Source organism: Schistocerca serialis, chromosome 4, assembly GCF_023864345.2.
Source record: "Schistocerca serialis cubense isolate TAMUIC-IGC-003099 chromosome 4, iqSchSeri2.2, whole genome shotgun sequence".
NCBI lineage: Eukaryota > Metazoa > Arthropoda > Insecta > Orthoptera > Acrididae > Schistocerca > Schistocerca serialis.
In genome coordinates, this window is record NC_064641.1 from 384661480 (window position 1) to 384677683 (window position 16204).

At 38.8% G+C, this 16204-nt stretch overlaps 1 protein-coding gene across 3 annotated transcripts in view; it reads left to right on the forward strand.

Moving 5' to 3' along the window:
* LOC126474879 (breast cancer type 1 susceptibility protein homolog) overlaps window positions 1–16204 on the forward strand; it is a 274197-nt gene that overhangs the window by 161877 nt on the left and 96116 nt on the right. For all 3 annotated transcript variants that reach the window (XR_007586593.1, XM_050102369.1, XM_050102370.1), the window contains exon 7: window positions 12350–12420. Coding sequence is in view for 2 of the 3 variants with exons in the window: in XM_050102369.1 (XP_049958326.1) it covers window positions 12350–12420 (71 nt within the window). In the remaining variant the exon portion in view is untranslated. The remainder of the gene's footprint in view (window positions 1–12349; window positions 12421–16204) is intronic.

Sequence of the window (16204 nt, forward strand, 5' to 3'; positions counted from 1 at the left end):
TTCTTTGGATCTTCTCTATCTCCTCCGTCAACCTGATCTGGTACGGATCCCACACTGATGAGCAATACTCAAGTATAGGTCGAACGAGTGTTTTGTAAGCCACCTCCTTTGTTGATGGACTACATTTTCTAAGGACTCTCCCAATGAATCTCAACCTGGTACTCTCCTTACCAACAATTAATTTTATATGATAATTCCACTTCAAATCGTTCTGCACGCATACTCCCAGATATTTTACAGAAGTAACTGCTACCAGTGTTTGTTCCGCTATCATATAATCATACAATAAAGGACCCTTCTTTCTATGTATTCGCAATACATTACATTTGTCTATGTTAATGGTCAGTTGCCACTCCCTGCACCAAGTGCCTATCCGCTGCAGATCTTCCTACATTTCGCTACAATTTTCTAATGCTGCAACTTCTCTGTATACTACAGCATCATCCGCGAAAAGCCGCATGGAACTTCCGACACTATCTACTAGGTCATTTATATATATTGTGAAAAGCAATGGTCCCATAACACTCCCGTGTGGCACGCCAAGGGTTACTTTAACGTCTGTAGACGTCTCTCCATTGATAACAACATGCTGTGTTCTGTTTGCTAAAAACTCTTCAATCCAGCCACACAGCTGGTCTGATATTCCGTAGGCTCTTACTTTATCAGGCGACAGTGCGGAACTGTATCGAACGCCTTCCGGAAGTCAAGGAAAAGAGCATCTACCTGGGAGCCTGTATCTAATATTTTCTGGGTCTCATGAACAAATAAAGCGAGTTGGGTCTCACACGATCGCTGTTTCTGGAATCCATGTTGATTCCTACAGAGCAGATTCTGGGTTTCCAAAAACGACATCATACTTGAGCAAAAAACATGTTCTAAAATTCTACAACAGATCGACGTCAGAGATATAGGTCTATAGTTTTGCGCATCTGCTCAACAACCCTTCTTGAAGACTGGGACTACCTGTGCTCTTTTCCAATCATTTGGAACCTTCCGTTCCTGTAGAGACTTGCGGTACATGGCTGTTAGAAGGGGGACAAGGTCTTTCGCGTACTCTGTGTAGAATCGAATTGGTATCCCGTCAGGTCCAGTGGACTTTCCTCTGTTGAGTGATTCCAGTTTTCTATTCCTTGGACACTTATTTCGATGTCAGCCATTTTTTCGTTTGTGTGAGGATTTAGAGAAGGAACTGCAGTGTGGTCTTCCTCTGTGAAACAGCTTTGGAAAAAGGTGTTCAGTATTTCAGCTTTACGCATGTCATCCTCTGTTTCAGTGCCATCATCATCCCGGAGTGTCTGGATATGCTGTTTCGAGCCACTTACTGATTTAACGTAAGACCAGAACTTCCTAGGATTTTCTGTCAAGTCGGTACATAGAATTTTACTTTCGAATTCATGGAACGCTTCACGCATAGCCCTCCTTACGCTAACTTTGACATCGTTTAGCTTCTGTTTGTCTGAGAGGCTTTGGCTGTGTTTAAACTTGGAGTGAAGCTCTCTTTGCTTTCGCAGTAGTTTCCTAACTTGGTTGTTGAACCATGGTGGGGTTTTCCCGTCCCTCACAGTTTTACTCGGCACATACCTGTCTAAAACGCATTTTATGATTGCCTTGAACTTTTTCCATGAACACTCAACATTGTCAGTGTTGGAACAGAAATTTTCGTTTTGATCTGTTAGGTAGTCTGAAATCTGTCTCCTATTACTCTTGGTAAACAGATAAACCTTCCTCCCTTTTTTTATATTCCTATTAACTTCAATATTCAGGGATGCTGCAACGGCCTTATGATCACTGATTCCCTGTTCTGCACTTACAGAGTCGAAAAGTTCGGGTCTGTTTGTTATCAGTAGGTCCAAGATGTTATCTCCATGAGTTGGTTCTCTGTTTAATTGCTTGAGGTAGTTTTCGGATAGTGCACTCAGTATAATGTCACTCGATGCTCTGTCTCTACCACCCATCCTAAACATCTGAGTGTCCCAGTCTATATCTGGTAAATTGAAATCTCCACCTAAGACTATAACATGCTGAGAAAATTTATGTGAAATGTATTCCAAATTTTCTCTCAGTTGTTCTGCCACTAATGCTGCTGAGTCGGGAGGTCAGTAAAAGGAGCCAATTATTAAACTAGCTGGGTTGTTGAGTGTAACCTCCACCCATAATAATTCACAGGAATTATCCACTTGTACTTCACTACAGGATAAACTACTACTAACAGCGACAAACACGCCACCACCGGTTGCATGCAGTCTATCCTTTCTTAACACCGTCTGTGCCTTTGTAAAAATTTCGGCAGAATTTATCTCTGGCTTCAGCCAGCTCTCTGTACCTATAACTATTTCAGCTTCGGTGCTTTCTATCAGTGCTTGAAGTTCCGGTACTTTACCAATGCAGCTTCTACAGTTTACAATTACAATACCGATTGCTGCTTGGTCCCCGCGTGTCCTGACCTTGCCCCGCGCTGTTTGAGGCTGTTGCCCTTTCTGTACTTGCCCGAGGCCATCTAACCTAAAAAACTGCCCAGTCCACGCCACACAACCCCTGCTACACGTGTAGCCGCTTCCTGCATGTAGTGGACTCCTGACCTATCCAGCGGAACCCGAAACCCCACCAGAACCTCCACTCGACTCTGTACCAAAGGTCCGCAGTCAGTCCTGTCGACGATGCTGCAGATGTTGAGCTCTGCTTTCATCCCGCCAGCGAGACTGGCAGTCTTCACCAAATCAGATAGCCGTCGGAAGCCAGAGAGGATTTCCTCCGATCCATAGCGACACACATCATTGGTGCCCACGTGAGCGACCACCTGCAGGTGGGTGCACCCTGTACCCTTCATGGCATCCGGAAGGACCCTTTCCACATCTGGAATGACTCCCCCCGGTATGCACACGGAGTGCACATTGGTTTTCTTCCCCTCTCTTGCTGCCATAGCATACTCCCAGATATCCAGTCATCCAGACTATTGCCAGTAAACCTGAAAGTAGTGGATTAAACTCTAATTTCAGTCATTTTTCATTATGTTTAAGTAGCAAACTGTAGTCACATGACCCTGCACTTTTTTCACATAGTAAGTCATTTGTGTTTGGCTGTAATTTCTCCAGACTTTCCAAAGTTTGTCTGGTATGTACATACAACCATGGTCTGGTAATGTCATGTGGTTTGACAAAGATGTTACAGGGGTTAGGAGGATGGCAGAAGATGACCATGAATGGTGTGGGTAGTATATCAGGGATAAATCTCATATCAGGGCTTGATTTGGAAAACTCGAATCCTTGACAGAGTGTTGTATTGAGCCGTCAAGATCTCAGGAGGGTTGGGGGGCATTTCTGAGCTTTTTGAAAGTGAGAGGTTTTCATTCACAGGATAGGAGAAGGGAACTGCCTGGGAGATTTGTTTGTGAATAAGATATAGTGTGGTTTTGAGTGAGACAAGCCTGAGATTTTTGTTGGTGTTGAGGGTTTCAGTAGTGAATCAGATATGTTTGTCTCTGATTTATAAGCTGTAAGAAAGGAGTATTTGATGTGGAAGGAAAGGTAGCTGTCAGTGTGTAGATATTGTTTTGTATATACTGCACTTTGGATGTCTGCTTCTGTGAGCTGGAGGTCAATGGCAAGAAAGGTGGGTTAGTAGAACCAGGTGAATTTGAGTTGAGGAAAATGAGTTAAGCTGTTGCACAAAGTGGAGGAACTCTTGTGGTTATTAGTGCAGACTACAAAGATGTTATTAAATATTTAGGTTTTTAAGATGCTTTCTTCCTTGCAGCCCATGAAAGTGCTTGCATAGGATGGAGCAATTTGTTTCTCAATGTAATCCCCTTGATTTGTTTGTATGTCTGACCTTCAAAGGTAAAATGTTTATGGGTAAGAATGAAGTTGGCTAGGACAATAATAAATGACATTTTAGGAATACATGCTGATGGGTATTGGGAGGAGTTGTGTTGTTGGGCAAAGGACCATTTAATTACACGTGGATGTTTGTGTTGAGAAATATTGCATTGATAGTCACGGGGATTCGGATGGGAGAGGAGTGGGAATGGATCTGAGATGTTACAGGAAGTGGTTGGTATATTAGGTGTAGGATGGAAGGCTCTTTGTGATGATTGGAGGGTTCTGGTCAGCCAAGGTTGAAATGCACACAGTGGCAACTTTGAAACCAGTTTCTATGTGGTGGCCAACATGTAGCTTTTCAGCAACGTTAATCTGCATCCACACTCTGCAAACCACTGTGTAGTGCGTAGCAGAGTGTACACCTCATTGTACCAATTATTAGTGTTTCTCCTCGTTCCATCACATATCGAGCATTGGAAGAATAATGGTTCAAATGCCTCTTTGTGTTCTGTAATTAACCTACTCTTGTCCTCACAATCACTGTTTGAACCATAACTAGGGGTTGTGGTATTTCCCTAGAATCATCATTTACAACCAGTTCCTGAAACTTTGTAAGTAGCCTTTTTTGGAATAGTTTTCATCTATCTTCAAGAGCCTATCAGTTCACTTTCTCCTGTATCTCTGTGATGCTCTCCCATCAGTCAAACAAACCAGCAGCCATTTGTGCTGTCGTTGTCTGTGTACATTCAACAGCACCTGTTAGTCCTATTTGGTTCAGGGCTCACACACTGGTGCAATATTCTAGAATGGGTTACACAAGTGATTTGTAAGCAATCTTGTATGTAGACGGATCACATTTCCCCAGTATTCTACCATTACACTGAAACTATCACCTGCTTTACCTACGACTGAGTCCATTTGATAATTCCATTTCATATCCCTACAAAATGTTACATCCAGGTATTTGCACGAATTTGTGTAATCCCAACAGTGACTCATTGATAGTATACTATGTTCATTTTGTGAAGCGCACAGTCTTACAATGTTGAACTTTTAAAGCAAGTTGTCAGTTTATACATCACTTTGCAATTTTATTAAGATCTGATGGAATACTCTTTCAGACAGTGCTTCATTGTAGATCGTGGCACCATCTGCAAAATGTCTGAGATTACTATTAATATTTTCTCAAGGTCATTAATGCACAACATGAACAGCAAGGCTCCCAACATACTTCCCTGGGACACAGCCGAAGTTACTGCTACATCTGACAAGGACTCTCCATCCAAGATAATATACTGTGTCCTCCCTAGCAAAAAGTCCTCAATCCAGTCACAAATTTCTCTTGTTATCCGTATGAGTGTAGTTTTGACAAGGAAATCAAGAAATGCTGCATCTACCTGACTGCCTTGCTCCAAAGTTTTCAATATGTCATGTGAGAAAAATGTAAATTCAGATTCAGAAGATCGATATTTTCAGAGCTGGGTGGCATGGAAAAGCCATTCTGTCTGAGGTACCTCATTATGTTGGAGCTCAGAATATGTTCTAATATTTTGCAATAAATCTGTGTCAGTGATATTGGATGGTAGTTTTGTGGTTCTCTTCGACTACCCTAATAGAGTGAAGTTACAAGAGGACTCAACTCTGCTGCAGATTAGATTAGATTTACTTTCATTCCAATTGATCCGTAGTGAGGAGGTCCTCCAGGATGTAGAACATTCAGAATAGAATCTGATAGAGATTCCATCAGGCTCTGGAGCTTTGTTCAGTTTTATTCAGGTGTTTCTTGACACCACTGATACTAATTATCATTTTGCTCATCTTTTCAGTAATATGAGTATTCTCCTGGGTTTTCCTTTGTAAAGAAACACTTGAAAACAGAGTTAAGAATTTCAGCTTTTGCTTTGTTACTCTCAGTTTCAGTTCCTGTCTCATTCGTAAATGGCTGGGCACTAACTTTATTGCCACTAACTGCCTTTACAGATGACCAGAATTTCTTTGTATTCTCTACACAGTTGACACGATCAAAGATTGGAAAAGAGATAGAACACCATCAGGCATAAATATTGGGAGGAATAAACATATTAACATGATGTTATCCGTGGTTGATCAAATTATCAGACAAGACAGTGAAGATAAATTACTAATGGCATAAATATGGCATTTCTAGGTATTCACCCAATATGAACAAAAATAGTCCTGAATAATAAACTGACGGAACAGGTAGCCTATTTCAAGTATTTAGTATGTGACATATTGCACGACCAAGATATGAATATACAGAAAAAACAAATGCTTACCAGTGTAGATGTTGCACAAATAAAGAGAACACTTAAGGGTAAAATGAGAAAAGAGAGAGAACTGAAATTTTGTATAGTCCTGGCAGTTCTCACTTTATTATATGCGGCAGTAAATTGAATGCTGAAAAATAAAGATTTATGGCAACTGAAACATCATAAATGAAATTTCTAAGATCTGTGAAAGGCTGGACAAGGAAAAGACAAAATTAGAAACTAAGTAGTAAGGAGGAATCAGGGATGCAACCAGTAACTCAAAATGCAACACAATACAAAGAAAAATGGAGAGAACATGTGCAGTAGACCCCCCAGTAATTTGAGCTAATTGGGGCTGAGCTACCTCGAATTACAAAAAATGTGGATAATGTGGAAATATCCCTAAATCAATGGGTAAATCATGTATAAATGTTTAATTAACACAATTATGATTAAAACAATAAATACAAAACAATATAAACATACCTGCATTATATGTACATATATGGGCACACATTTCCAACTTGCAAAAGTATAAGTTACATTTTAAAGAAACTGTCCATAGTCCTTTGTTTTACATTAGAACATTCTTTTTTTTTTTTAAAAAAAAGCAAGAATGTCACGCCATCTTCAAGAAGCATGGTCTCAATTGGAGTAACTTCTGCATGCTGCTTGAGGTAATGCAGTGCCACATTTAGCTGTGCCAAACCTTTGGTGTGAGTGACCACTGGTACAGTTTCTTCAGACATTTCCTTGCCTTCAGTCACTAATACTTTAAACAATTGCAGGATAGGTCACTTCAAACTGATCATCCATCCTGAAACATCACTCTCATTCACATTTCCACATCCGTCTTGCTTTTTCATCAGTTTTGCCAACATTAGGTCACCTTCGTCTGTACTGTATATATTCGTTTCATTTTGTACAATTTGGTTCCAAGACTTTTTTAGTGTCTTTGCCTTTATTACAGACCATGAATCGGCTGTCCAGTAAACTACATCTTTTATCATAGTCTTTTTAGAAATTTTTTGATGGTTCTTTCAACTTCTGTTCTTTGTAGAAAAATCTGAAGCAAATGGCGAAATTACTTTTTTTCAAGCATTGTAAAATGTTTTGGTCCATAGGCTGTATTAAATTCGTCACATTAGGGGGTAAGAACAAAGCACGAATACTGTCACATTATAATTCTTCCTCATCAGGTGTGAACCAGCATCATCAAGCATTAAGATTGCTTTGAAAGGCAAGCACTTTTTCTTTAGATATCTTTGGTCTCTGGAACAAAGTCTTCAAAAAACCCTTTTTTAAAATATTTTTTGACCATCCAAGCAGATTTTTGATGGACAGTGCAGAAGCAGTGATATTTTTTAAAGCTCTGGGCTTAGCAGACTTCCCTATTATCAGCAGCTTCAGTTTGTGATCTCCACTTGCATGCAAGGCAGCAAGAACTGTTAACCCCTTTTTAAATTTTTTTGTAACCCAGGGGAGCCTTTTCCTCTTTTGAGGCTGCAGTTTTAGGTGGAAGCATTTTATAATTTAGCCCTGTTTCAGCTCAGTTATACAGTTGATCAAAATCTTCCTGTGTAGTTTTTCTAAATTTTTCAAAAAATTGATTAACAGTTTGAAATCCACAGACTGTATTGCTTCCTCCATTAATCTAATCATGCTGAAATTGCAGTAAAATTGTCGTCTCATTCCTTTTACTCATTTCTAAAAAATACAAGTCTTTCTTGTGGAATAGGCCCTAAAATTGGATTTCCTTTCTGTCTTTGTTGAGCAAACGAAAGGAACAAAGCTTCACTCATTTTTTCATCCTCAGATTTTTTCGTTGATTTCTGTTCAAATGATAAAATAGAACGCATGTTTCATGCAAACTTCTCAATTTTGTCTCTGCTTCTATGCCCATATCCAACTGCATTACAGATGTTACAATGCAACCAACTACAGTACACACAGAAATGGTCAGCCAATTTTGTAAAATGTTTACTGTATTACTACTTAGGTGTACTGTATTGCTGAGTATGCTCAACAGTAGGGGTAACAACAAGCACGGTATGCACTGTACAACTGATTGTCATGCGGTCCCAGTTAGTGAAGATTTGCCAGACAAAGAGCAAGTGCACTCCTCAAAACCTAATGATACCTGTCCACATGTAATTTAAATACATTAGCAGTCTGAGGCCAAAATTATTTGTGTGTATTATGAACAAAAGCCTTAAGTGAGACAGTTTCATGTGTACTGTACTTAGAAAACTGAGAGAAAGTTCAAAATGAAAGTCATTTGAAAGAGCCTAAAATGTACATGCAGAAAAGTATGAAAATGTGTTTTTACTCTAGTTTTAAGTAAAATTTCAAGTTTCCTGAGACGAGCTTGAATTACATGGAACCTCGAAATACCGGGGCTCTGCTGTACTTTGTTCATCACAAAGTCGTCCTGAACTAGCAATGGTTTGTATAACCATGGAAAGACAAAGGATGAGATGGTGGGACCAGAATGGGCCATAGGCCTAACCCTGGAGTGGCAGAAGAAAAAGAAGAAGAAATGATAGCTATGTTTCCATTGTGAAAGGTCTTATTAATCAGCCAAAAGATCATGGGGTGTAGAACGTCATTTCCGTATAATTTGGGAGCCATAACCAATGAGCAGTGTGAATGCTTCACCAAGTTATTGATGTGATGGAACACATCAAGGTCACTGAAACACTTCGGTGATAGACGTGTACTGCTGGGGTCTTGTTAGGGAGAGTAATGAAATGACAAACAAAAGAAGAACATTGTTGTCACATCCATGTGGTAGAAATTAAATAGTATTTACTGAAGACCTGAATATGTACCAGTACTGTTTTTGATTCAGCTGTATAGCTTGGAAATGTGATGCGTTGAAGAAAAACTGATTTTACGAGTCAGTTCAGCACTTCAAAATTAGGTAAATCCACCCATTTACAAACCAGATGCAGAAAAAGGCTTAAATTTGTTGACTAGTTTATTAACGGGTGTGACAGATTTAAGCAGAATGGTCACAGCATCAGTATCCAACACTGATGAGTGTTCTGAGACTTGCAGCAGCATTGAATCTTGAAACAAAATATTTCTACAAATGAGAGTAAAAACAAATTTCATGTTCCACAAATCCAATAAAACATTAGTAATTTTTATTTATGTTGAATTGGTTGACTTTTTCTGTTAGACACATTCTTTACAATAATTGGCATAATTCCAACATTGTGTTTACAATTATGTTTACTATCTTGAGCAAGTCACTAGCCAGTATTATTGTTTTCAAACCATTGACTGCTTTTGTCCAAGGCATTTGCTCACATCTGTCTGAAGGTGCCCAGCTGCCCTTGAGCAATCACTGCTGCTGTAAACTGTCACATGACACTTGATTTGAAACTTCTCGGCAGATTAAAACTGTTTGCTGAGCTGGAACTCTAACCCAGAACCTTTGCTTTTCAGTGGCAGGTGCTCTACAAGTTGAATTACCCAGGCAAATTTAAATCAGAAAAACTGCCACCTTTCTTCTACTTTTCACACTTCACAGAAGTTCTCCTCCAAACCTTGCAGAACTTGGGTTCATGGAAGAATGGATACCTTACAAAGTTACATTATGTACTGTTTTAGTCATGGCATCAGGCATATTGTCTAGGCACATTTCTTATGTAATTATAGGCAGACCATCATAGCCTCTTGATTTTGAGCTTTTTTGTGACTGTGCTATGCGCTTTTTCTCTTTGCTGCATTTAACTGGAATATCCTCATACCTATTATGAAGATTGTTAAATTGGTCACTGATGGATTTTCCAGCAGAAGAAAAATACTCGTTAAAAACATTTGCAGTCAGATATAGAGATTTTATTATAATCCCTTTATGGTTGATGGTAAGGTTACTAAAGTGATTTGTCCTTGCAATCTCTAAAACTGTGTATAACTTTCCAAACTGCTATGCTAGTATTCCTTGAGTTCTTTCTAAGCATTACAGTTACATATTTACTTTTAGTTTCGAACTTCAAATCTTTATAACAATCATAAGAGTTCTTAAATTCTATGTTTCATCACTGATTATTGAAATACTTCAGCAATGCATACCAAAGTTCAATGTGTTATTTTTTGTGTGTGGCCCTAATCTGAGTTCTTTGCTTTCCATATTTTAAGAGGTGGTAGTAGGGACCAAAACAAGAAAAAATTTCCAGCAGAAATGATCTCTAAAATGCATACCCTACAAGCTATGAGCACTACTTATTCATCTTTGCTACTGTGAAACACATCTCACCAACTAAACAAGTGCTCACAGCTTGTAACATATGCGCTTTAGCTCCATTGTTTAATGGACATTTTTTCTTGTTTGTGTCCATATTATCATCTCTCAAAATATGGAAAGCAAAAAACTTGCAGTAGAAGACATTTGTTTCACAGAATCGAAGATGGAGTGCTAGTAGCACTTAAGGTATGCATTTTAGAAACCATGTTTACTAGAGAGTTTTTCCTCGTTTTGGTCCACACTACAATCTTTGAGCGTTTGTTGGTGGTGTTCTGGTTCACCCTCTTTGTCCTGTGGTATATGAGTTTTGAATCACCCTGTAAATATTACTTGAAAGTTGATAAAAAGTTTCTCCTCTTATGTTGCACATAGCATTAATATTTATTATTTACTTCTAGACTTTGAAGAAAAATAAATAAGTCTAAGCCTGTGGCTGTTCTACCTTTCCACTGAGACTGAAGTTTACAAAGCTGTTTATCCTAATATAGTCTGTCGACAGAAACCATCATAAACGTATGGCAAAGTGAGGCCTATTTTTATTAAAAGTAGTGTGTATCTTAAGTCTTAATATTTGGACAATAACTTCATCATTAGAGCCATCTGCTGGTTATTAAAATAAAAGAATGCCTAAACTTGATTAATGCAGAACTCAAAGATGTTTAGCCTGTCTTATAGCTGCATTACTTCATAGATGGATAATACAACTTTTAATGTGTTTTCAGAGGTATTTTGTGCTATTTACTGCGCAGAGCAAGTCTCTCTTCTGTCAGTAATGATGAAGAAAGGCATATAGGGGGTATTCTCTACCCTAAGAAACATTTTTTTGATGATGATACAAGTTGGTGATCGGATGGGCCAGCAGTAGTGTTTAAGTTCATCTGCATGTTTGTCGTACCAAACCGAGTTTCCTGCAAAAAGGAATAGAGCCAGTGAAGTGTATGAAGGTTACGTGCTAGTTGAGAACACCATGTGTGTGGTCAAATACCAACACAAACCTTGTGCACTGTTTTTCTTTGGAGAGTAGCAATAGGATGAACAGAATGTGATGTAAATGTGACACATAAGTCCCAGAACGACATTCAATATTTGCTAGTAAGAGTCACACGATTTGGTAAATTAGCTTTCAGTGCTATGTCCCCAAAATAGATCTTATATGTAGTTAGAAAATAGGTGAAGAATGGCTCACTGCACCATTTTACTCTCTTCCCTTCATTATTAATCCATCTTTAGTTTTGCCTTCATGAACAGTTGTGTTCCACAATGTTTGGTAACATTATGTGTATTGTTCCATAAGTCCTCTTTCCCCTGGCTACCTTCCCACATATTGTGGGAAGAGAATGTCCAAGTGTGTAAAGTGTCTGTACAAATCTGAATCTTTTTTCCCTGAAACAGATGGCAGATATTCAGTGGCATAATGCAGCATGAAGATGAAGACACTAAGCAAATAAACATACAGTGCTTGATCTGTTATCAAAGACCCTAACCTACAAGTTGCAGTCACAGTGTGCACATACAAAACAGTGTCAATTACTGATGTTCTGCTGCAAGTTGCTAAAGGAGAAACAGGAAAGAAGGAAAGGTAGAGAGAAATTACTCCCTTTAGGACAGCAGTTGATAGACATGCACAGAAATTCTAGTGTCATTCCTTTTAGCTGTTTGCATATTCTGTGTCATCTCATATATAGATTTCTGAGTGATGTTACGTATGATGTGCCACTACTAGTTTTCCATAGGTTCCGTTGCCCATGCTTTTTCTTTCAGCTTCTATCAAAAGAATCCTCATTTTCAAAATACGGTAATTAACATTTATCAAAGACTGCCCCAAGGTTAACTATAATGTTTGGTCACACGGGGAAATAGGACTTGTGTATAGGTAAGAGCATAATTTATCAAAGAGTATCTTTGTAATACTGCTCAGGCAAAGATATTATATAAAAAACTATGAAGCATTTACATTGTTTCAAAAAATCTTAAACCTTAATTATACACATGCATTATCTTTTCAGCCTAGAAGCCAACTCTGAGGAAATTTCTGTTGATGTTCCTATGAGGTTGAAACCAACACCTACACAAGAAGGTATGTATTGTTACACATGCTTCACATAACACACCTGATGTTAAATGCTTGTTTGTAGCTTTTGTCAAATCTCCTGTAACTCTTAAACAGGGTGTATATGATCCGGGACAACCGGGAGATCCAGGAAAAACCTGGGAATTTTTTCATCCGGGAGAAAACCAGGAGAAACCGGGAATTTTTTAGAATTCCGGGTATTTTTCATTGTTTTTGTTTTCAGTTAAATATTTGTAATTTTGACTGGTAAGAACCGTACCCTAACAAAGGATATTACTGTATCCCGCAACTGCAGAATAATACAGCAATAAAACACGAACAAGAGAAAAAACGAAAATAAAACTTAAATTGCAAAGAAAATGCGCCATATACAGCAACAAAACACAGTGCTCAAACAAGCGTCTGCCAACAGCAAAATATGTCAATGGCTTTATGAAGATTGTGCAATGCTTAGTGACAACAAATTGCCTCCGATGAGCGTGCCGACACAACTGTTTACATTAGATTCGTTTTAGCAGTTAAGAGCGGGATCATGCGCATGTGCAGTTGAGTAGTATCTTTTCCCGCTTCCAGCTACATAAATGTGGCTGTTGGCAGTGTAGCAGTCGCATCAAGCAGCTAGATGCTACCGGGGAAAAATTTTACTGTAGTGCCCAAGCAGCCAGATTCATGCATGTGCAGCAGGCACAAATCGGGGGTGGGGGCAAATTCGTATTCTTGAGGGAAAAACCACGTTTCACAAAGCGACTAGCATCCAGCGCCCATTAGTCTATCGATTATTCATATGACTTTGAAATGCATCCCTGTCGGTTTTTTAACATTTTTGAACACATTCTAAGTTGATTTCTGAATGAATCGTAAGTTGATTTGTGACTGCATGCATAGTGTACATGATGGCTCTGTCAGGGGAAGCCTCGTTGCATGTAGAAACAAACTTTCCTACAGACAAAAGGGGCTATACGAGCTGAGCGGAGTAAGGCCGAACGGATGAATGCCAACCGCTGTCTGATTGGGTGGTTGATTGGGTTTCCGAATGATGAGCGTCGTTATAGTTACTAGCGAAATCCATAGATTCAGACTACAGAAGTGGAAATAAACGAATAACAGGTAAGAAAGATTACGTACTACCTTCTTGGTGTATCCAAGAAAATGAAATTTTAACAGAAAATTTTTGGTCAGATCGCTACACTAGTAAGGGACAGTTGTACAGTCCCCAGCTAGCAGCCGCTTTAAGTTCTATTCTGGAAGAGACGTGGAAAACTCTTTGTACGAACATGTAACAACGCCTAACTGGAGAATAATCGCGGGATAACTAAACCGGTGATTCTGGCAGAGTTAGTGAAGTTAACCTGTGAATAAGCTTTGACATTGGCAGGAACAGTTACAGAATTAGTGATAACAAGACTGTTTGTTAGAACGAGGAAAGAGAAGAAACGGGGACATCACACAAATTATGAAACAATATGACGATTCCAAGTTTGTATAAAAATTTTGTACTACTACTTTTCGATGTCATGCTTGAGAAACTGGAGCATGTGAATGAAGTGTGAAACTATTTCCTAACGTAAAGCTTTTTGCTTGTAGTAGACCTAATAGGCATTTGATATTGGCAGGTACTTTGTGAATTATATTCTGTCATTACAAAAAAGACCGTTTGTGCCAAAACAGTCTCGTTTATTTGGTGTGTGTTACAATTGTTGCAGTATTAGAAAGTCCTATTTTGTTTTATCTAGCAGACAGTGACAAAATAGATGTAATCAGATCAGGAAACCACACCAGTCTTGGGGTCCTATTTATATTAACAGCTTTTTCAGTATTAGACAACGACATTTCGATTTTTCACGTAGCAAAACGTTTGACGAACTTTGATGAGGTAATAGATTCTTCCGCAGAAAGGAAAGCATGCCATGTAAAACTGCAGCAAGATTAGAGAGAAAAAAATTCTAGGAGCTTGTGATTGAAGAAATGTATATTGTCTTGCTCATCTCATGTCTTTACTGGGTTTATGTATCCTAAATTTAATTTTATGTCACACAAAGCAGCAAGTTGTTAGCTGATAGGTAATAAAGAGTGCAAATTTTCTGAAGAGTTCTTCCCTCCCTCCCCCCCTTAAAAAAAAGGCGGGGGGGGGGGGGGGGGGGGGGGGGGACAGATTGTCAAACCAGCCGACTGTAAGCGGGAGAGGCACCACAGGACATTTTAATTTCTACTGTCCTGAATATGGTTTGATGGCATCCATTACAAAATATACGTGTATCAATTCCACAGAGCGAAATACAGTGACATGCGATAGAAGAATGCTGTGTGAGGACACCAGGCAATGCACTTTGACTCACTTACAACCAAATAACATGTCGTACATTTCCTCGAACACATACGTCTTATGCATCAGACTCTTCAGAAAGATTCGCTTTACAAAATGAACATATTTTTGAAAATTCCATTTTTTAAAATTTTTTGACGTCCTATCTCAAATGCTCGAGGGAGTGGCGGGGTATTGTCCGGTTTGGCAATATCGTAGATCCAGGGCTGATGTGCAGAGCAGTCAGAGTTACAGTGGGGAAGTGGGTAGGCACCACGTGACCCGTGTTTACATTTAGTGATTTTGCTGTTTCTTTCTGCGTTTACTGCTCTCACTTCAAATGAAAACAAAACAGATTTCTGTGGCCAAGAGCTATAAAGTGAATGAAAATACATTCACATAATTACGGAAGGCTAAAATGTGTTGTTAGTTGCAGATTTTATTTTATTTTCACCTTTCTGAGAGTCAAGCATTAATTGCCTTGCAGAAAAATGAAGTTATTTTTGTCAGTTTTCTAAATAAATTTTCTTTTTTTAATCTTTTCTGGTGAGGCAGACAATATATTTGAAACACGTTCTACACACTGTTCGCTGCATTTCAAGAGCACGTTTTCAACTTCTAGCATGTATGGCATTATGCAGTAATAAAGAACATGAGATAACACAGAATTGGTACTCCAAGAAAATTTACATCCCGAAACCAAATTGAAAAGCTTAATATCAGGTCGTGGCATACTTCACTGGGAATCTGGACATACGAATGTGCACTTTAAATGTGCATATTTTAGTATGGGCCACGAAATTCCGATGCTCTTGGAGTATCCTCTGATGTCTTGTTTCTTTTATGACATAATGTAAGATCTTTCAATGTTCTACACGTACGAACGTACAGGCTCCCTAAGATATCGTAGCTGCGCAAGCGGGGTGACGCCTGTCATCTAGCGCTCTTTAGCAACTGCAGAAACAAACCTATTTCTAACGGGTCATGGCAAAATATTTTGAATGGTGGTTTGAAAAGCGTTACCATCAAAGCAAATTTCCTTTTACACCAGTTGAACTATGTGCGAGAATGTACGATGAATTTCTTAAATCACAGAGCGTTCGACTCTCCTTTGAAAATCAACTCTTTGATGACGAGCCATTTAGATGAATTTCGAGCCCAAAAGATCAGGCATTAAAAGAATTTTCTGGCACATTTGTGTGATATATCTTAAATTGTAATATGAGCATAAAAGACCAACATTATATGTGAAAGCTTAGCTTCTCTTGCAGTGTATTAATCTTATAGACCAATATTATATGTGAAAGCTTTGCATTTCGTGTAGCGACTCTATGTATATTAATTTAAACCATTAACTTTTTCTGTTTGTGTGTTAGCGCTACTTACCATTGATGTCGCTATTGGCTGACTACATCACGTGTCCTAAGCTCTGAATACCCGCTGTCATCGGCTGGCGAGATCATATGACATGAGTTAAAACTGGCTTAC